This window comes from Capricornis sumatraensis, chromosome 12 (assembly GCF_032405125.1).
Source record: "Capricornis sumatraensis isolate serow.1 chromosome 12, serow.2, whole genome shotgun sequence".
Classification (NCBI taxonomy): domain Eukaryota; kingdom Metazoa; phylum Chordata; class Mammalia; order Artiodactyla; family Bovidae; genus Capricornis; species Capricornis sumatraensis.
In genome coordinates this window covers 94,699,265-94,721,319 of record NC_091080.1, presented here as the reverse complement: position 1 = coordinate 94,721,319, position 22,055 = coordinate 94,699,265, and the positions used below count along the sequence as shown (strand labels likewise).

The following is a 22,055-nucleotide window of genomic DNA, read 5'->3' as shown; positions in this document are numbered from 1 at the left end:
AGACCAGCTGACAGGCTCGCCTTCCTGGGAGACAACCAGTGGCACCTCAAGAGGCACGTCCCCCGGCAGGGGCTCCAAACCCCACTATCCTGCGGAGGCTGACCCTGTGGACAGGAGCTGCTGGGCTCTGCTCAGCTCAGCCCGGTGCTGCCCACCCTGGGGAGACAGGCGTGTTGGAAGCTCTGCTGCGGGGCAGCCGGGCCCTGCCCTGCCCGTTAAGGGGCCACTGCCCAAGGCCACCCACACACAGGCTACCCTCAGCCTCGCCCCCGAGGCCAGCCTCTGCCTACTCAGGCCTGAGCAGCCCTCCTTGGTCACCAATTCGTAGGACCGGGTAAGGAACCGTCTTCCACAGACATCTGTCCCCAGAAAGTGGGCTCCCCTTCTGTGTCTTAACCGAAGACGGCCTTTCTTGAGTCGCTGGTCTTGGGGCAGCCCCTCCGCAAGCTGACCTGCTGACCCAGCTAACCTGCCACCTCGCACCAAGAGAAGCACGAGGAAACCCAGACAGACAGACAGACGTTTTATTAGCATCGTCACGGCATCGCGTCCCAGAGGAGACCCTTGGCACACAGCCCACTGAGCTGCAAGTGACGCGCAGAGCTGAGCAACTACTGTACATGGGGCGGACGGAGGGTCACCCGAACCTCCAACAGAAAACGGAGAACCCCTTTACAAAGAAGTGGGAAGAACATCCATTTTTCTAACTTAAGAAGTGCCAGCTCTCAAGAGGCAGAGTGTGAGGCCCAGGACCCAGCGCCGGGCGCCCTGAGGTTTGGGGGCCGGGCCGGGCGCCGAGGTTGAACTGAGGAGCCAGGTCTGTGTCTCACCCTCCGCGCTCACCACTCGGCCACCGCCTTCACCAAAGCCTTGGACCAGAGCCTCCCTCTGTGAGGCTTACATCTGAGGGAAAAGCCCCAACGCCAGGGTCTCAAGAAGCCAAACCAAAGTGGAGCCTGTGCCCATTTAGAAAAGCTCTTACCCCCCACCCGCTTAGAGCCCTACTTTGGTAAATATTAACGTTTAACCAGTTAGCAAAATAGTTAACCCAGTTAGCAAAATTAACACCATCATTTCCATAGTTACTCTCTTGTGCATAGTAAGTGTTGCCAGATGAACTTCACGTTGGATAAAGCAGATTTGAAAACCAGTTTGCAAGGAAGTGCCCCCAACATTGAGCTAAGCCCAGGGAAGCGGCCAGGGCGGTGCCTGCAGCTAGATGGTCTGGTAGCCGGCGTGGCTCCTCTTCCGGCCGATCAGGTAGGCAAGGAGCACGATGAGGACCAGCCCCGCCAGGGCGCCGCCCACAGCGATGGGAATCAGCATGCTGTTCTCGTCCAGCTGGCACTCCTCCACTGCAGGGCGGACGGACAGACAGACAGCCGGCTCGCCCCGCTGCGCCCACGGCTCTCGCGGGGAGGCCTCCCCAGCCCTGCTCGGAGGGTGGTGGGAGCACCGCGGCCGGACTGGGACGGAGGCAGGGACGCAGGCAGAGGACGCCGGGGGCCCTGCTCCTGACTGCCCCACCCCGCCTACTCACCAGGCCCAAACTTGTCCCCGTCCACACGGAAGGCCTGCACCCACACTCTGAACAGGTTGAGTGAGAAGGTGCTGGTGACCTGCAGGCGCTGCTCGGTGTTGCACTTGTACGAGTTTCCCGCAGTGGCCTGCAGCGCCCTCAGCGAGCTGTTGGTGGCCGTGAAGCTGACGTCTGCAAAGGCAGAGGGGTGAGCGCCCTGGGAACCTGCAGGGCACGTGGGGTGGGGTGGGCGCGGAGTCTCACCTTCGGCGTCGGGCAGAGTCAGGTTTAGCTGGACCCCTTGAAGGAAAACCTTGCTGGAGCTCTCGTTCTAGAGAGGACGACAAGCACACGGTCCCCATCAGGCTGGGGGTCGCCCACTGGTGACAGTGACTGCCGGCACCCCCAGCCACAGGAGGAGACCGCACGGCGCTCGGGAGCGAGAAGGCAGCCTGTCGTCTCGGGAACAGAGCTCCAGTCAGTTCCTTACAGTCCCTGCCCAGAGCCAGAGCCTGCCAGGATAGGAGCTGAAGGAGCCATGCTCCCCAAAAGCCAACCTTGAACTTTCCGGGAAAGCTTTTATCAGCAGAAGCGCAGCAGCCCACTGCAGAGTGAGGCACGCACATCCACCAGGGCCAAGTCTGCGTCCCCAGTCTCCCGCTGACTGGACTCATCCCGGGCAGGCGTGCAGAGCAAGGGCGTGGGGGCACGGCTCCAGATGGGGCGGCGACAGCCCCTGCAGAGCTCCCACGTACTGTGAGGTTTCTGCTGATGGACGTGGGCTAGGGGGCCAGGGGTCCCACAGACAAGGGGGGGCCTCACCACTGCTGCGGGGCCAGGGGTCCCCCAGACTGGGGAGTGCTGGGGGGGCCCTCACCATCACGAACTGGAGCACCAGGAGCAGGAGGTTCTCGCTGTGGAGCGACAGAGTCGCCAGCGTGGTGGAGCAGCTCCCCCCAAACGTGGTCTTGTTGGGGTTCACGTTGAACTCTCTGGTCACTGTCTGTAAGAAGAGCAAGAGGTCAGCTCCCCTCCTGCCAGGCCCCGGGCTGTGAGCAGACAGAGGCAGAGGTGGCCAGGAGGCGGTGGCTTCAAGGCCTGTTCACAGAACAAACCAGAAGCAAAGACACAAGTCCACACAGGGGAAGGCCGCTGGGTGCAGACGGTTGCTGATACTCCCAGCAGCCTTCCCCGGCTCTCATCCCTGCAGGAGGGGCAGGCCTCCGTCTCTCAGCGCCACCCCAGACCCGTGGCCTCAGGGAGACTGTCATCTCCGAGGATGAGCCGAGACCCCTAAGCACCTGGTGGACACTCGGAGCGCCTGCCCCGAAGAGATGGCAGCTCCAGGCTCTGCGGCCTGGGTGGATGGGGGTCCAGCCGAGCCCCGCAGGACACACCACCCGCAGCCTGCCCAGGACCCAGCACAGGGAGCAGGCTCTGGCCGGCCCACCTCATTGTCGACTGTCCTGTAGGTGACGTTCAGCTGCAGCCCCATGCTGGCCAGCAAGCAGGTCCCGTTGCTGCCAGAAACGTTGTACCTGAACACCACGGGGCTCGCAGGAGCTGGGGTGGGCGCGGGCTGGGGTGGCGTGGTCGGAGTGGGCAGGTCCTGTGCACAGCGCGTCTCTGCGGGGACAGGGGGTGAGTGTGCTCATCCTCCAAGGAGGCGGGGCTCCGGGAACACGGGGCAGGAGCGGGCTGCCCCCGGCCTGGCAGGCGCTTGGCCGCCCAGCCACCTGCCCTCCCAGCTCCTCCTGCTCCCGGAGCCCTCGGGCCTCAGCGGCCCCTCACCGCATAAACACCCTCTCCAGCAGAACCAACCTCCCGTGAGGCCAGGACAGAACCTCAGCTGTGCCCTGTGCTGTTGGGACAGTGTCTCCAAGGCCATTTTAAACGGTGGCAGTTCACACATGCTGTCCAAGCGCCTGTGCGCCGCGATGGACACGGCCCGAAGGCAGCAGCAGAGCGGCAGGAGCGCCCAGGCCAGGTGGGGACAGTGGACACGCGCCACAGGCTGGCACCAGCCCTGTGTGCCCCGGAGGCAGCAGGGGCAGCCCCACGCATCAGGCTCGGAGCTGAGACCCATACCCAGGTCACAACTACCACAGGCCCAGGCAGGGCGGGGCGGGGCAGGGCGGGGTGGGCAGGGCAGGCCCATTCAGTGCAGGTGGGGCAGGCAGGAGGCCGCACCTGGCAGATGAGGGGGCCACAGGTGGGCCCGGTGACCCCAGCGGGGAGAGAGGCCCGTGCAGCAGGCTGGTGGCGGGGCCTCACGCCCGTGCCACACCTCCGTGGAGAGAGACCGCCACATGGCCGCTGACAGAGGGGGTGGCCCCTGCGTGGGGACCAGGCCACGTGCGGAACCTGTACCCTCTCCCGTTCTGCTGTGAGCCTGAAACTGCTCTGAGGCCAGTGCCCTGAAAACAAGGCAGCTGTCTACTTGAACAGCAACGTCAGCCTCTGTGCCTGCATTCAAGAGCCCCAGAAGCAGGAGGCTGCCGTCAAGTGAGGCGTGTCCAGGCTGGGCAGGTCAGCGGACCAGACGCTGCCGCCCGGCCTGACCTCCCAGGTCCCTGCTGCTTCCCTCTGCTGAGGCCCACGCTCAGCTGCTAGCTGCAAACCCAGGCTCCTAAGAGCACATGACCCGCTGCCTTGGGTGCCCCCGAGGGCCTGGACCTGGGTCGCACCCGTGCCTCAAGCGCTCGCTGTGCTAGGAGCAGCCGGGACCCTCCAGGCTGACCTGACGGGGGCCACGTGCCGGCCTCAGGACCTGCCCCTCAGCCCTGCGACTAGGCCTCTAGACACACGTTCCCCAATCACGTGGGGCTCCCTTCAGCCCCCGCCCCGCCACTAGCGTGCCTGTGGGGTCAGGGGCAGGCAGGCCGGCCTCCTGAGGAGGGCCAGGCGGTGGCTGCTGCGGGCGGCGGCCGTGGGCGCCGGGGCCCACCTAGCTCTGCTACGTGAGTGCAGGAGTGGGAGGGCGAGGGCCCGTGGCTGCTCCCCGCAAAAGCCCAGTCACAGGCACAGAAACCTTACTTTCACCTGCTGTGAAACATTCTTTGGATTTTTTTTTTACCATTAAAAATCTGATCACAAACAGCAACCTTTGTTTGTTGGCTGTGCAGGACCCAGAAGGCCTTGCAGCCCCACTGGAAACGGGAGGGCCCAGGCCTGCTGCCGGCCACAAGGAGGGCCACAGGGTCGCCACGCAGCCCAGAACCCAGCCACTGTGAGCCGCCAGGCAAGGCTGGCGCACGGAGCAGGGTGGGGGGATGCCACCCCCCCCGGGCAGTGGCGACGACCTGTGAGCTGAGCGGCAGCATGTGAGGGGTCAGCAGCAGCAGACAGCAAGCTGTGCGGTGCCCAGGGTACTCTCTGCAGACCCCTGGGCCCCCAGGCCCCCCGGGAGGCCAGCACCCTCACCTCCCAGGAGGAGGACACAGTCTTCCTGAGGGGCACCCTGGGGGCGAGGCCTCTGTATGGAGACTGCCGCCCGACCCCATCCACGCCATGACGAAGGCAGAGGGGCCACCTGCTTTGCCCTGGACCCTGCTTGAGCCCACACTCAGGGAGGGGGGCACCTTCCCCACAGTGGGGGCCGGGGCTCCGGCGGGGTCCTCACCCGCCCTGCTGAAGTTGCTGCTGGACAGGTAGGCCTGGATGGCGGCGGCACGGAGCGTGACCACCACGCTGCCCACGTGGATCCGGGTCTCGCTCACACACCGGTACGTCGTGTTGACGTCGGCCTCGATGTCGGTCGCCGACTCCGCAGTCTTGACTCCTGTGTTTTAGAAAACCAGCTCTTGACCCTTGAACCGCTTGCTTAAAAGCAGTTTGGATATTCCCCAACCCAATTCTCTCCACCCCAGCGCCGGCCCACACTGGTTCTTACCTGTGAAGCTCGAATTGGGGAAAGTGTCTGTGTCTGACAAGTTATAAGCAAACCGCATCAGCTGGACCTTGTAACGTGTTGCATTTCTGGTGAAAGTGAGGGTCAGCGTGTGGCCTCTTCCAAAAGTGATCACGAGACTGGAATCAGAAGCATTCTCTTTGCCACAAGAGCTGCTGTTTGACACTTCCGCACCAGCTGGCAGCTCAAAGGACTTGTTCTGGAACCAACATGACGACGGGTTACTCACTACAGAGTTCAGAAACCACCACAGCTCGGAACCCAGACCCTCTCCACCTCAGAGGCCACCATCAATGCATATATTTGTCATAAAAACAAAAGACAAAGTATTTTATGTCAAGTCACAGACCAAAAAGTAATTCAAGTGTGAGATAAGGATGCCCTAATTACTAACGTTTGCTTCACTGATGTAACTTTACTTCACACAAGTACGAAAATAAAGCTGTCACGTAAACTGAAATGATTCATGCTAGGCTCCAGAACGAGCTGGTACTCTCAGCCCTTCGTGACTGCTACAGAGCTTATTTAAAGAACCTGTCTCTCTAAACAAAGAGAAGGTGAAGTTTACTGCAGAACTGTTTGAGTGAACTATCACAAGCAAAACAACAACTACAAAACCAGCAGAGCCCATCCCCACGGCCCGGGCTGAGCAAGTGGCCAGCGGGGAGCTGTCCTGGCCCTGCCCTGCAGACAGACTGCGCCGTGGCGGAGGCACATGTCGTGAAGCGGGAAGTCACCGTGCTGCAGACAGACGACGCCACTTGCGTAACACGATCGACATATGATGAAACAACACTCAAAAACTCCAACCCAAAAGAGCCAAGTAGAAGCTAAAAGGTGCCCGGACGAATCTTTGCAATGAGAGGCATCTCCATGGACAAAGCCTGCAGAGCTCCCTTCTGTCTGACAAACATCATTTACATCAAGAGGAGTCCAGGCGGCTGGCGTGTCCAGGGGCCTCCAAAGGACCCGCTTGTCCTCCTGGCAGTCCTGGGCCCCCACTGCTCTCCAGGGGCCAGCAGGCGGCGTGCCGTGGACGTGGGGATGGGTAAGGAAAACCAGAGCTTCAGTAAAGCACTGACAGCGAAATCTGGAAGAAGGACGTGTTCACAAGAGCAGACGTGAATGGAAGCAGCGCAAAGCCCACAGACAGGCGGTCAGCGGAGGAAGAACCAGCACAGGAGGGAAGTGGCTCCCACCGCGGCGGTCCTGTCTGGAGGACACCACGGACGGAGGAGCCTGGCGGGCTACAGTCCACGGGGTCGCAGAGAGTTGGATGCGACTAAGCAGGGCACAAAAACAGAGAAACACTGCTCATTTGTCAGGGACCTCGGACAGCAGCAGGCAGTCCTCACTCTGCAGAAGCGCGGTGTTGTCTTAACAGAACCGCAAGGGACGTCCTAGTCAAGCCCAGGCAGTCACACTGTTCCTCCAACACACGTTCACATGTGACTCCTGCAGCGTCGACAGTTCATCTAAAGCAAAAGCAGCGGATCCAAAAAGGCCGTATTCACAGAGCTGCACACCAGGCGTAAACAGAGCACGAGAGCTCAGCTGCAGCTGACGGGCGAGCAAGTCAGCGTGGCTGACATGACGAAGCCCTGCGTTGTGACGGCAGAAGACGACCGCGAGGAAATCTGAGAAGGGCTCAAAGCAAGACGGCGGGAGCAGGGCTCACGCCGGCCTGTGGGACTGCAGCCCCAGTGTGCACAGGCCACCCAGGCACCGAGGGGCACCGCAGCGCATGACACGGTACACACACGGGTCGAGCAGTCAAGCAGGCCCGTCGCGCGCACATAGCCGGCGCGGAGGCCCGGGCTCTCCTACCTGGGGGCCGCTCCTGGTGTCGTAGCTGGTCAGGAAGGTAGCAGAGAAGTCGGCCATAATGCAGGCGGTCCCGTTGCCATCCTTCACCACGAACACTGCCGACGCGCCGTGCACGAGGCCTGCTGACTCCCAAGCAGAGAGACCCCCGCGTGACTCTCTCAAAGTGTCTGTGGCTTACAGCTGCAGCAGAGTGGCTGTTACTGGGAAAGCTGCTTAACTGCGAAAAAGACCGGGACGTGCAGGTCCCAGGGGCTGGGCCCACAGGGCTCTGTCCCCCCACCCCGCTGTGACACTGTCCTCTCGAAAGCCGCCCCCTCTGTGTGCCAAGCTGGGGTCACCCCGGGCCTAGGCGGCCTCACGCCGGCTCCTCAGAGGACCTCTGGGAGGCGGGGCAGGGTCCTGGAGGAAGACATTCTACACAAATGGTGGGCCCACGCTGCAGCTCAAGAGCTGCCTGATCTAGCTGCTGAGAGCGCAGGAAAAGCTGCAGACTCTCGATCAGAGCTCTTGCCCCACCTCCAGAAGGGCCTCAAAACACAGCGAGTCTACTGGCTCTGGGCTTGGCTGTGCGGCCTCCGCAGGCGCTGCCGGGTGCCCGAGGGAAGGGCAGGAGGAGCTGTCTCGGGGCCTCCAGCCTGGGCATGACCACGGCTGAGCCAGGTTGCCGGGCCACAGTCCGAGCAGGCAGCTTAGCAACAAGTGCGTCCAATCGGGCACAAAGGTAGGTTTACAGCCGTGCACTTCAGCACCTGATTCCCTCACAGAGGAGCAGAACAGATGTCCTGACCCTTCTAAATCCAAGCAGCTTTCAGCCAGCACAGGTGTGGCCACGTGCCAAGACCCACAGCGCCGTGCTTCTGCAGCACAGGCCCCTGCCCACCCTTCGCCAGGACCGGACACACCTGCCTCCGACGGCTCTAAGAGTGGAGGCGACCGGGCGCACTCCGAGAGCAGCAGCTGGCTCCCCACATGTGGCCCCCGCAACTCCAGTGGACCCAGTTCACTCCATCCTCGTGAACGGCACCAGATAAAATCCTCAGAGCAACCATTACTTAGGCCTAAAGCGGGGAGAACAGACGGAATCCCCACACTCCACCTGTAAGCCTCAGGTAGAAGAAACATCAGGCTGGAACCACAGAGAAAGCCGCTACCCAAGGACGAAGCCAACCAGAGCATCAAGGACATTCCTGCCTGTGTCGATTCACAAATTTTTAAGCTACTCCTCAGAATACTCAAGTAAGATGACACTAAAATCATTTCCAACCAATGAATACTGCTTTCTCAAAGGGAGAGAAAACCCCATGATTCACTTCTGACACAGTGAAGGTTTTAAAAACGCCTCTGAGAGCGACAGGGGAAACGCACAAGAGCCGCTGAGACGCCAGCCAGGCAAACGCAGGCCCAGCAGCAGAAGCAAAGCCTGGGCACCGGAGACGGGCAGACCCTGTACACCAACCAGCGCCCGGTGCCCACGGGCGCCCCAGGCCTGGGCGGCCCAGCCCGGCTGCGGAGCCACGGGCCACCACACGCTCCACGGGCTCGGCAGGTCAGGCCACCGCCTCCCTCGTCAGCTCCTACCAAGCTGCTCTCCTGTAAGGGTTCCTTAAATCACCAAACGCTTCCTACTGATTCAAAACCCTTCACTAGAAAACACTTCACATTAAATAACTTTTCAATCACATAATTCCCTCATTTAGTAAACATGCTGAGGACCTGAGCTTTCAAAGAACAACAAAGAAATATTACTAAACAAACTTCAGACAGCCTTCAGCAGCGCTAGAGACCCATATGGATTCTGGAGAGGCCCAGAAATTTTTCAGTTAAAACAAGAAACCACAAGCCAATTTTGGTCAAGAGAAAAATGTCTGCAACAGCATAACATAAAATTATAAGAGGATGCGAGTATGCGAACGATCAGAAGTTTCTTTTTACCTCTATAAAAATACCACTTTCTCAAGTCAGAAGGTCTCAGTAACTTGAGGAGTGTCCCTCCTGAAGGTCAGAACCTGCACCACGAGCAGCCCCTCACTCAGGACTCGCCGCCATCCTCTCTCCAGGGTCCTGTGAGGAGTAAGCACCTTATTCCTTCAGAAAACTCCCATCTGGAGACATTCCAGTCTCTAAAGCAAGCTGTGGGAACACGCCTGCCTGAGGTGAGAGCTCAGTCTTGAAGAGTCCTCTGCCACTCCTGGCCCGATGAGCTGGGCTCGGAGGAACCACCAAACCCTCAGTTTAGGCACCTGTAAAGTGAAAATAAGTGAGCCGACGCGAGAACCGTCAGTGCGTCAAGTTAGCTGGAGCAAGCGCAGCGCTGAGAACAGGGCCGGGGCCTGCCTTCAGAGCGCGCTGCTACTGCTGACGTGTTCAGCGCCACAAGGCTTCACCTGCCCAGCTCATCACCAAACCCAAGGCACCTGACAGACCGTCAGGTCAGTGTCGCATTTAACGAGCACCTGAACTGGGCTTTGCACGTAACTGAGCTACTGTGACCATTTTAACAGGCAGACACTGTGAGGACTCCCTTTCACAGATGGGGAGCTGACCACCGTGCTCGAGGTCACACTGCCACAACAGTGCAGAGCCCATCTGGGACTGGGCCTGCTGATTCAGACCACGTGCTGCCAAGCTCACCACACCTGAACACTTTCTCTCCAGCACTCAGTGAGCAATGATTATGTTCCAGATTATGACATACTCACTTGAGACATGAAAGAGATTGGCACCTGGAGGAACAAGGCAATAAATTCTTCATTAACTTTTTAAAGAAATCACTTTCTAATCTAAGATCAATTCTTTTAAATCTAAGGTCAAATCTTTTTTATAATCAGTGATACCTAATCATGTATGAAGACTTAAAAGAAGAAAAAGACCGAGGAGCCATCCCTCACACAGAAGCACAACCTCTAAGACTACTGTGTACATTTCCGAACAGCTGACATGCATGTTCTGCTAAGGGGCACTGCTGTCAAACTGGACGTCTCTTCATGTAGGTCCTGAGCACTTAATGTGTGAGGCCAAGATAGGCTGTAGGATAAGGAAGATACAGGCATAAAGATAGTCACAGCACAGCTGAACGGATGCTTCAGAAATAATGTAGGTCATACACGCATGGAGTCAAGTCTTTCAGATGCACAAACAATGGACTACCACAGCCTGGCATGGATCTAACAATATAAATTCAAAATTATGGACCTAAAACATTTTAACTTCAAACCTAGTGAAAAATTTGATCCCCAACCTGGGTAACTGACAAACTCCCACAATCGACAGTAACAGTATCAGTTAAAAAAATTTTTTTTCCCCTATTTTGTAAGCAACAGTTCATCATTTTGAAAGGGGAAGGTCACCCTGGTGACATCAACGGTCAAGAGTCCCATTACATAATGATCTATGTATCAGAAAGTTTCAGTTCACACTTGCCTAGCTTTCTACAAAGTTTTCAAACGAAACTTAAATTTCTAGTTATTAATGCAGGATGACTTTGTAATTTAGAACTCAGAAACATCTTTAGAAAAATGCTTTTTGGTGAAGTTGTGTATTAAACATTACTTTAAACAGATCCAAATCCAAGCTCTTAACCTTTTTTAAAAAATGGATTTTTAATCAAATATAAAACTTAAAAGACATGACAAAACAGCTATCAAAAAAGTAATTATATGCACGATACTCCAAGCTATCAATGTAGGGAAGTTATGGATTTTTCTCTTCATCAGGTGAGTTTTTAAAACATGAAACACAATAATAAACTTGAAACGCAGGCAAGCTTTTCTAATAAAGAAACGCCAGCCGTCCTGACACGACAGGACTCGTCCCAGCAGCTCCTCACCTAATTCAGGACACCTGCCAGGGAGAGCAAGGCTCCAGCTTTGCTGCTGGAATAAGGTCACCCCTTGCGGCTGGTCTTGCAGCTCAAAGAATGCATTTTACAACAACAGGCAAAGCAAGAACCTGAAACCAAAATTCAATCTGTCACCAGCCACAGGGTTTCCGAGCAGATGTCCGCAATCCCCAGCAGGTAGGGGTGGAAAGTGCCTCTGTGTCTGCTGAGCTCTAGGGCGCTCCGCTGGCACTTTTCGGTTCCTAACACTTTCCTCTTCCCGTGTCACGGGGACCAGGAGAGAAAGTGCCACAGAGAGTGTTCTCAACAGCCCTACGGTCAAATCGAACCAGGTAGTGATTCCCGTTCAAGTCAACACGGTTTCTCTCTCATTAGGACAAACAGAAGAGAGCAAAATCCCTCAGCGGAGAACACACGCGCGGCTCCGGAGCCACACACACGCCGCTCTCCCGACGCCGCCTCGCCAGCGCCGAGCGCGGCCACTGTGACGCCCAGGCCCGCCGTCCACCGCGGGCTCCCAGAAGCTCCCCGGGGGGGGCGAGGTCCTTACAACCTGACGAGAACGCCCGGCGGGCGAGCGGCGTCGGAACGCAGGTCAGCGCCCCGCGCCGGCCCGCAGGGCCAGGGGTAAAGCCCGCAGGACGGGCTCCCGGGGCCGGGGTCGCCGCCCGCCCTGTGCCCCGCGGGGACCGAGGCCCGCGCCGTCCTCGTCTCGGCTGCAGCCGCTCGCAGCTTCCGCGGCCGCCGGAGCCCACACGGTGAGCGGTCGAACCGCAGCGCTGAGAAGCCACGTCTCCGCCAACGGACCCCAGAAGCGGGCCCCGGGCCGACCCCGCCGCCCGCAGCCGGCCCGCCCGGGACGGACGGCGCCCCCGAGCCCCCGCCGCCCGCAGCCGGGCCCCCACGGCCGCCCCTCCGCCGGCGGCCCCCGCGCCCTCGGCCCCCGCCCGGCCTCTCACCGAACAGCAGCAGGAGCAGCGGCCGTCGCCGGGCGCCGCCGGGGGCCGCCATGGACGCGAGCGCGAGCCGGGCGGGGCGGTGGCGGTTGGGCCGGGCCGGGGACTGAGCGGGCCGGCGAGAGGGCAGCAGGTCCCGGCGCTGCGCCCGCGGCGAGAAAGAGACCCCGCAGCCGGCGGCGCCCGTCACGTGAGCCCGCTCCGCTCCCGCGCCGTCACGTGACCCCCGCGGATCTCGCGAGAGCGCGCGAGCTCGGGCTCCGCCCCGCGGCCGCCTCGCGCGTGACCAGCCCGAGGCACGTGACCGCTGCGCCACGTGACGCGGGCCACGTCCGCGACCCCGGGCGCCCGGGTCGGGTCTCGACGCCGGGCGGGCAGGGACGCGGCCGGTCACCTGCGCGCGGAGCCGCCGGGCCCGGCCCGCGGCTGCGGGAGGACCGGCCTGCGGCTCTCCGCCGCGGGCCGAGGGTGGGCGCGCCTCGGCGTCGGGGGCGCTCCCGGAGGAGGGCGGGGAGGCGGACACTCCCCGAGGGTCTCCACGAGGGCGCGGGAGCGGACCCTCTTCCTGGGCGTCGTCTCCACGAGGGCGCGGGAGCGGACACACCGGGAGGCTCGCCGAGCGCGGGCGCAGGGAAGGCTGACACAGCCCGGGGTGGGGGCGCCGCCGAGGGCCCGGGGGCTGCCGGCCGCGACCCTCCCGGAGCGTCCCAGAGGGCCCGGGCGGGGCGGCCGCAAACCGCCCAGAAAAAGCCCCCGCCCGCCGCTCCCACGGCTCTCCCCAAGGGCCTCTCGCCGCCGCCCTGGCTCCGCGCTCGCCTCGGGGCTGCCGGGCCCTCTTTTCTGGGCTGCTGTCCGGCCGCCCCGGCCCTCCGCGGAGAGGCGGCCGTCCTGCCCTGTCCACCCCGCCCGCCGCGGCCTCCGCGCCTCGGAGCCCCCGCTCGGGAGCCGCCCACCGTCAGCCCGCCCAACAGGCTGCGGCTCCCGTGGGGTTGTGCCGTTGTTGACCTTCCACTTGTTTGCTTTTTGTAGGTTTTGTCTTTTCCTTGTCATTTCTTCCTTCCCGGTTTTCCCGCGCTTCCCTTCCAGAGTCTTAACACACACACAGCTGAGACAGTCTGGCACTGAAGGGCTTGACGGCTGCAGTGTGGCTTCGCTGACGTCTTGTTTAGGCGCTTAGGGGCCGTTCTAGGTCTTTGCTGCGCTTCTGCACGGGGAAGTCTCAGCGGAGCTTCGAGAGAAAGGACATTAAGAGGCTGAGAGAGCCCCAGGCTTGTTGGGTTTTTGTTGAGTAGAGGCACAAGCTAGAAGCTGAGAGCTGCGCTTTATGCCTCTGACCTTTTTAGGACCTCAAGCTTGGGGGACGTCATCTCAAATAGCCCAGAGAAAAAGCCAGGGTATATTGGAGTTTTTGCAACAAAGGGCAGGTAGTCCAAAGGTCAGAAGATTACTGTTAATTGAGGAAAATCAGATAAGCCAAGTTAAGGAACTTAGTGCCTTTCTGTGTGAGGAGGTGCAGGAGTCTGGCCTCACTGAAGTCTTGCCTTGATCTCCACCCCAGCTCTCTGGGGCCAGCGTCCTGTGTTTTGCCGTGCTGCGCTCCCCCAGGACTTGTCGGGCTGGTTGCAGTGCAGGTTTGCGGGGTGGCGGGTGTTTCCCCAGGCTGCACCATCAGGGGTAGCTGCCGTCACAGAAGGGTGACAGCTGAGACATCCTTCGTTGCTGATTTGGCAGGCTGCGTTCTTAGCGCATGGTTTGTTCTGCTCTCCGGGTCAGGAATCTGCTGCTCCTGAAGAGTCGACTCGATCGCTGAGGTCTTGTTATGTGTTTGGGGGCTTTCTGGGTTCTTGTTCCTTGCTGTTCTGGGTGGGCCAGAGTCTCAGCGGCGTCGCTGGAGAGAAGTGCTGTCTGTCCAGGTGCGCCGTGGAGAAGGAGGTGCTGACTTTCCGTCTGTGCCGTCACCGCGACACCCTTCAGCAGCAAGTCCAGTAGGCCATCATTTGAGCCCACATTGTCCCTATGAAATAGAGAGCTAAGCTCAGGAGTAATTGGATAATTCTAGAACATTGCCCTTTTCTCTTGAACTTCCTGATGGTGAGAAACTACCAAATAATCTTAGTATGAAAACAAAAAGACCTATCAATTGTTGGTTTTCTGGCTGGGAAGCCCCTTCCTGTGTTGAGAGAACGTTTTACCCTCTGAATGTGGGTGCAGAGATGCTGGCTGCCCAGGAACCGGTGTTGGGTGGGAAGGGCCTGCCCTGCCCTCGTGGATCGGGTCAGTGGTGGAGGGCCAGCGCCGCCCTCTCGGGGCCGGCTTCGCACCCTCGGCCCTGGCTCCCGCTGCCCCTCGTGCCTGCACTCTCCTCAGGTCGTTCTCTGTTCCTTTTGGAAACTGTCAGCTACCCAGAGTCCTTTCAGCAGGCAGTTTTATTTTCTTAGGCCCTTCAGAGCCCATTTTTTCTGGGTCCGAATGCATAATACATGCTGCATTTAAAATCTTCTCTTTTTAAAGACCCAAAGAAGTGTGTTTCAGCAAAAGGACAGGGCTTTTAAAAACAGCAGGAAATGAAAGATTTATCAGAAATTCTATGATGCTACGTTTTCATACAGTATGGAAAATAATATGGTGGGATTTTCTTGTTTTTTATTGGTTTTTGTTTGAATCCTTAATTAGGGCTGGGTCTGATTGATTTTTTTTTCCTTTTTGGCTGAGCCCGGAGGCTCTTGGGATCTTAGTTCCTCACCTTGGGGTCAAACCCATACTCCTGCCGTGGAAGCACAGGGCCCTGACCAGCGGCCCGCCGGGGACTCTGATCTGTTCTGGTCGAAGGAAGGACGTGGAAAACCACAAAGGACTCCACACCTTCTGAATTTTTCTGGAGACAGCCTTTTTATTTTTGTTATTTTTAAAAATATATATTTATTTGGCTCTACCTGGTCTTAGTTGCAGCATGCAGGATCTGGTTCCCTGACCAGGGATCAAACCCAGGCCTCCTGCGTTGGAAGCACAGGGTCCTAACCACTGGACCCGAGGGAAGTCTCAGGATGACGTCTTTAAGGATCGGCTTTGGTAACAATGAGCCGTGTAAGCTCCCAGCTGAAAGGCAGGGCCTCCTCACCTGTGAAATGACCCGCCTCCAGCGCTGGGAGAGCCAGTTTCCCCGGAGGTGTGGGTTCCATGTCTGAAGGAGAGGGGTGATGGTTGAAATAACGTGGAATCGAGTGGAACAGCCTGGCAGGCAGTCTGTGCCTTTTTTCTCTTTTGCTCTAGGTTATACTGTTTCTGGAGCTTCCCAGGTGGTGCTCGTGGGCAAAGAATCTGCCTGCCAATGCAGGAGACGCCACTTTGATCCCTGGGGCGGGAAGATCCCCTGCAGGAGGGCATGGGAGCCCACTCCAGTATTTTTGCCTGGAGAATCCCACGGACAGAGGAGGCTGGCGGCTACAGTCCATGGGGTCGCAGAGTCAGACACGACTGAGCAGGCCCACACACTTTTTCTTGAGATAGGCTAAGCAGAAATGGTCACGTTGCCTAGTGCTGCAGTTTTTCAGACTTGTTTTATGAAATTTTTTTAAAATGTGAATGAAAACACGACAACGTGGTGAGGCCTGTGGTGCCTGTTACTGTCACGGTTTATCATCCCTCCTCACTGCTTCGTGTTTTGGTTGGTTTTTCAGCTTGAGTTTTGCAAAACGAACCCTGGACATCTTACTTTTTATGGAAAGCTTTTGCATTGTCATAGCTGATGTAAAGCCAAAACGCAACAATTCCTTAGTAATTAATTTCCAGTTGATGTTCACGGTTCCCCAGTTGTTCAAAAAGCATTTTTTTTCAGCCAGTTTGCTCACTGTGGCTCCACTGAGGTCTGAGCTCCACTGAGGTCTGAAGGTGTCTCAGGGCTCCGTCCCCTTTGCACACCATTGATTAGTTGGTGTCCTGGAGGACACCCCACACTGTGGGTTGACCTGGGGAGCTGGTGAATGGCCGTCTCCCTCTGTTCAGGCACCTTGGAGTGGGGTCTGGGGCATCGGCGCCACCTGGCCTGTTCGAGATGCAGAGTCTCAGGCCCCACCTGGGCCCTCGAGTCAGAGCCCACACTGCGGGCGGCACAGAGACCCGAGACTCCCTGGCCCTCGGGGCTGCAGCCATGCTGGGCTGCGGCTAGCTGGCCCCACCCACTGCAGGCTCCCCGGGGCCTCAGACCTCTGACTTCACGGCTTCCTGGTGGGTCAGTAGGTCTGTGGTTCTGGTGGGCCTGGCGGGTTGGTGGTTTGTTTTCTTTGAAAAGGGGTCTAACCCAGGCCCCTCCAGTGGGAGTGTGGAGTCTTAACCACTGGGCTGCTGAGGAGTCCCCTGGCCATTTCTCATTGTCTTCCCTGTTGTGTTTTCCGGCTGGAGCAGGCCTGCGAGGAGATTTGCCTTCATGGACCCATTACTTCAAAACACCATCTCTGCAGGAAGGTTGGATCCGTGTCTGATTGCTGATTCTTTTGTCTTGTTTCAGAGCAATAACTCAGACCCAGAGCAGCTTCCGAATGTGAGCCGAGCGCTCTGCGTGGTGGTGACACCTCCGCGTGAGCTCCCCAGCGGGGACCGATGCCCGCCCCCCTGGTGGGCCGTTGGTGGGGGAGGCGGTGTGTGTCCAGGCTGGCAGAGGGGTAATGAAAGTCTGTATTTGCAATTTTGCTGTGAACCTAAAAATGCTCTAAAAGGTACAGGTTTCTGGACCTCCCTGGTGGCCCAGTGGTTAAGACTCTGCACCCCTAGTAAAGGAAACTGGGGTTCGATCCCTGGTCAGGGAACTCGAGCCTACATTCTGCAACTAAGAGTTCACGCGCTGCATCAAAACTTGAAGATCTTGCAAACTCTTTAAGACCCGGTGCAGCCAAATAAGTATTTTTTAAATTATTGTCATATTCTGCATTCTCCTTTTTTCATTTGTAACCATTACTTTCCCATTCTATTACAAAATCTATAAAAACACATTTAGAAATAATTAGCGTAACGTCATTTGGTGTAATGTTTTACTCAGTGATAGCTCCGTTAATGCAGCTCCCTGCTGAACATAAGGAACGCTGTAGGAAAAGCTCGCAGTCCCCGTGTCTGCTCCCATCCCGGCCCCACTCACAGCATCTCCGACCGCCACTGCCAGGACACGGGCCCAGCGTCCCACAGGCCAGGGCCCAGCCCCACGCGTCAGAAGCCGGTCACCAGAAGAGTGTCCCCAGGTGGCGCACGTCTGTCTGGCTTGTTAGAAGCGCATGTCCCCACCCCCGGTTCAGCCTCCGCTGACTTGCTGGCAGGGCTTGCAGAGCTCGCAGGAGCGCTCCTTGTGTTCCCTGGCTCCTTCTGTGGGGAGGGGTTTGGTGAAGGACGCAGGGGACCTGGGGGGCGAGGAGCCCTGGGCTGGGTCCCCAGGGTCTCCTGGGGTTGGGCTGCCACGTGTGGCCGCCACCCTGGACGCCGTCTGAACCCCATGCTGTGGGAGCCTTCTGGAGGTCTCGTCACAGAGGCATAGGTGATGATTAACTCGACCACCAGCTCCTCTTTCCTTCCCGAGGCTGGGGTGGGGCTGAAAGTCCAAGCTTCTAATCACGGCTTCTAATCCACGGTGACCAGGAGCCGTCAGGAGCTCCCCTAGAGTCCCCCTGTGAGAACAGAAGAGGGTCTTATCAGGGAACTTGCAAGGGGTTCAGGAAGCGTGCCTCAGGAATAGGGTCAGAAACCTGGTGTTAAAAGATGCTGGGGTTTCCCTGGTGGTTAAGAATCTGACTGGCAATGCAGGGGTCCCCAGTTTCATCCCTGGTTGGGGAACTAAGATCCCACATGCGATGGAGACAGTAGAGCGCCTGCTCGCCGCAGCAGAAAAGATCCCAGGCGATGCAACACAGTCCATGGGGTCGCTAAGAGACTGAGCGACTTCACTTTCACTTTTCACTTTCCTGCATTGGAGAAGGAAACGGCACCCCACTCCAGTGTTCTTGCCTGGAGAATCCCAGGGACGGGGGAGCCTAGTGGGCTGCCGTCTATGGGGTCGCACAGAGTCAGACACGACTGAAGTGCCTTAGCAGCAGATGCGACAAAGGCGTGGTTAACTAAGGCCCAATGCAGCCAAATGCACACACAGACCAAGGCTGCGCCCAGTGGTCTTAACAGGACATTCCAGCGGCTTCTGGAGCCTTACCAGGAGCCAGCGCTGAGCCTGGTAACGTGTATTTTCCGTTATCACACAAATACTGTGACACATATCTTGAAGATCTGTTCGTGCTTTTCTGAGGTTAATGTACCTTGCAGAGCACACTGACTGGGTGAGAACCAGCGGTGGTCAGCGTGTGCCCGCCCGTATGCGCGCCCGCGATCGTGGACAGGCTGCACTGGCCATCCCTCCCTTTGCTGTCATCGGGGTGAACCTTGTGCTCGTGTTTCTATTTCACTCAAGCTACCCACCCTTTTCGCTCGGCCCAAGACCTCCCTGGGAGGTCCCCTCGGAAGGGACCACTGCTCACAGACGTTAGGATTCCCAGCCTTGGACCTGGTGCCACAGAGCTGCCCGGCCTGGAGCTGCGACAGGAGAATCCAGGGCCCCTGGCGCTCGGTCACTGTGGCCCGAGGGAGACCTGGCCTGCTCCACACCCCAGGGACCGAGGTTTCTCACTTCTCTTCTCCAATTCTCCTGCCCACTTACCTCAGGAATGTTTAATTTTGGTTCATTGATAAAAGGCAAGAGATTTGTGGCTGGTAGATGTGAGATTAGTGTTAACGAAGAACACGTCAGAAAAAGAGCAAACTGCTTCCAACTCAAAGCTGTTCTAACAAGTGGGGAAAGAGGTAAGGCTCCCATCCCAAGATACTTTAAAAATCCACCTCCGCTTGGGGATACTCTGCGTGCTCACACCTTCTCTCTGCTTAACGCAATGAGAACATCTTTTATGCACGTTCCGGGTGCCTCTCGGAGAACTTTTTGACGGATCCCTTGAAATTTTTCAACCACGACAGGCTTCCATTTAGACAGTTACAAAAGAGGAACTCTCCTGAAGAAGAACCAAAACTTGCTTTCTTGGAAAGCAGATTCAGTCCAACAGTTCCAGGCCGTGTGCGGCAGAGAACATGTGCGACTCCGGTCACGGCGGGTTTCCGGTTCCACCCCCCAGGTCTCAGCGGGCGGGCCTCGAGCCTCAGCTTGTTTGAGAAACAAGATGTGGCCACCCAGGGCCTCTTCCTAGCCACGGACGCCACAGGTCGGGAGCTGAAGTCCACGTGAAGTCGCTTCTGCACTTGTAACTCCTGGTTTTAACTCACGTCGGTTCTGTGAGGCCAGTCTGCAGCACAGTGGCCGGGAGGGCTGACTGCGGGAGAGGGTGTGGCCCCGGAGGCTTGGGGAAAGCTCGCGTTCCAGACAGATGCCCGCTGTCCTTCTGAAAACATCAGTCACTCAGTCGTGTCCAACTCCGCGACCCCATGGACTGTAGCCCGCCAGGCTCCTTTGCCTGTGGGATTCCCCAGGCAAGAAGACTGGAGTGGGCTGTCATGCCCTCCTCCAGGGTATCTTCCCCTGGAAGGTGATCCCTCCAGGGATCAAACCAGGGTTTCCTGATTATAGGCAGATTCTTTACCATCTGAGTCACCTGGGAAGAGCCTTCTGAAGGCGATGGTATCGACCAGCTGATCCAGCGCTAGCTGCTCTTAATGACAAAGGGAAAGGTTAGGACCAAGATGGAAACCGTAAGATCACAGTGACCAGGGCCTTCCCTGGAGGTGCAGTGGCTGAGACTCCGCACGTCCACTGCAGGAAGCGTGGGCTCAGTCCCTGGTTGAGGAAGTGGGTTCCCACATGCCTCACAGTGCAGCTAAGAAACTCCAGAAATCAAACAAGACAAAACATAGCGAAGGAAAATCCCGGTCTCCTCCATGACAAAAGGCAGTGCATACACGGAGAGCTGGGTGTTTCTACATATCACCAAGATTTGAAAACAAAGTTAGCAAGAATTCACATAAGGAAAGGGCGCTCACAGGATCCCATCTAACAAGAAGCCCGAGGCCAGTGCCCTGAGGCCTTGTGTTTCTCCAGGTGGAGCCAGCCGAAGGGGCCTCGTTCATTTCCTTGTTTCTTGTAACCTCTGCTTTTTCAAATCAACTTTTTGAAAATTAGTGCATATGAAATACACAAACCACTTTAGGTGTGCGGTTTGGTGAGTTTTGGCAAATGCCTCTGAAAGGAAGTCACATGGCTCCAGTCTCGCCAAGAGAGCCTCCGTGGACTGGAGGCCTAGGAGGAAGGGGAGCTCGTGCTCGTCTCAGCCCCGATGGGATCTGAACTCTGACCTCTGCTGGTCTTGACACAGGCCCCCAGAACGTCTGCGCAAGGTTCCAGAAGCTCAGGACACGCATCGAATGCCTGCCCTGAGTGACCTGTGACGGCCGACCGCTCACAGACACACCCGTCCTTTCTTCTGTCAGAGTCAGTCATAACTCTTGCCTGAGCAACCTTGAGACTTTCTGCCCCTGTGAGCCTTCTGCGGTTTCTTGGTCAACAGCAGACACCCATGAAACCAGCACCCTAGTCAGGACAGAAAGCGTCTTCTTCGCCCAGAGGCCTCCTGTGCCTGTGTGCCCGTCTGCTCCTGCCACTGCTCGCCAGGCCTTTGCGCTGCAGAATTTCAGGCAGATGGAACCACGTGGCGTCTGTTTCTCCGTATCTGGATCCGTCTGCGCTGTGTGAGCCTCTGCTTCATTCCTCTCGCTGCTGACAGCTGCCTATTCCAGAAGGACCCGACAGTCTTCCCACCCGTTCACCCATCGAAGGTCCCTTGGCTGTTCCCAGTAAGTCTGGTGGCATTATACCTCGGAGAGGAGCGGCTGGGTCATACGCTCGCTGGACGTTTAGCTTTAAAAACAAAGTGTCCGGTGCTTTCCCAAAGTGCTGTACGTGGTGTTTGTAAGTTCCCACCAAGAGTGGCTCCACATCCTTGCCGATGCTTGGTATGGTTCATCTTTTAAATTTTAAAGAATTGGAGAAGGAAACGGCAACCCACTCCAGTATTCTTGCCTAGAAAATCCCACGGACACAGGAGCTTGGAGGGCTACAGTCCATGGGGTTGCAAAAGAGTCGGACGTGACTTCGTGACTAAACAGCAACACAGTTTTCACAGTTACGATAGTTGCCTGATGCTATCTCATCGTGATTGTACTTTGCATTTTCTTGACGACTACTGAAGTCACAGGCCTTTTCTTGTGCCTGTTAATCCACATGCCTTCTTTGGGTAAATATTCAAACTTCCTCCTGTTTTTAAAAATAGGTTACTGGTTTTCTTGTTATTCAATTACGAGTGTTTTTTATATATTCTGGATACAGATTACTTTGATGTACTGTAAATATTTACCCCATTATGTGGCTTGCCTTTTTATTTTTTAATAGAAATAGTACCTTTTAAAAAGCTTTACATTTAATGCAAACTCTGTTTATCAGTATTTTTCATGCTTCATGCTTTTTGTATCCTAAGAAATGTTTGCATATCCCAACATCATAAATATTTTTCTGTCATTTTTTTCTAGAAGGTTCGTGATTTTAGCTTCTACAATTAGGCATATGATCAAATTAAACAGTGTGAGGTAAGAGTTACTGTTCATTCTCCCCATGTGATGAATGAAAAGACTTTTCTTAACTTACTGAGTCACCTTGGCATCTCTGTTGAAAACAAGTGGACGTACTGTGATGCTCCCTGTTCCGTTCAGACGACGCACGTGTCTTCATGTCAGCAACACCACGACATCTCCACTACTGTAGCCTTATAATTAAAGTCGTGAAATTAGGTAGAGTAAGTTCTCCAACTGTTCTTGTAAAAAATTGCTTTTACTTTTTGAATTTCCATGATCATTTTCCATAACTCCATAAGCACTTCCAAATTCATAAACATTATTCCATAAGCATAAGCATAATTCCATAATTATGCTTATTCCATAAGCATTAAAAAGCAGAGATATTAGTTTGCCAACAAAAGACATTAC

General features: G+C 56.9%; 1 protein-coding gene across 2 annotated transcripts; it reads right to left on the bottom strand.

Annotated features, from left to right (window-relative positions):
• Positions 1-519: 519 nt before the first annotated feature.
• Positions 520-12,134, bottom strand: LAMP1 (lysosomal associated membrane protein 1). Of its 2 annotated transcripts, XM_068984338.1 has the most exons (10): positions 12,059-12,105; positions 10,992-11,002; positions 7,257-7,378; positions 5,412-5,628; positions 5,142-5,300; positions 2,970-3,145; positions 2,397-2,522; positions 1,784-1,850; positions 1,541-1,711; positions 520-1,355 (listed from the first exon to the last, which is right to left on the bottom strand). In XM_068984338.1, exons 1-10 carry the CDS (start codon positions 12,103-12,105, stop codon positions 1,216-1,218), a joined length of 1,236 nt encoding a protein of 411 aa, XP_068840439.1. In that variant the 3' UTR covers positions 520-1,215. The 2 variants fall into 2 exon arrangements, with proteins under 2 accessions (XP_068840439.1, XP_068840438.1); XM_068984337.1 differs by lacking the exon at positions 10,992-11,002 and having other exon boundaries at positions 12,054-12,134.
• Positions 12,135-22,055: the final 9,921 nt, after the last annotated feature.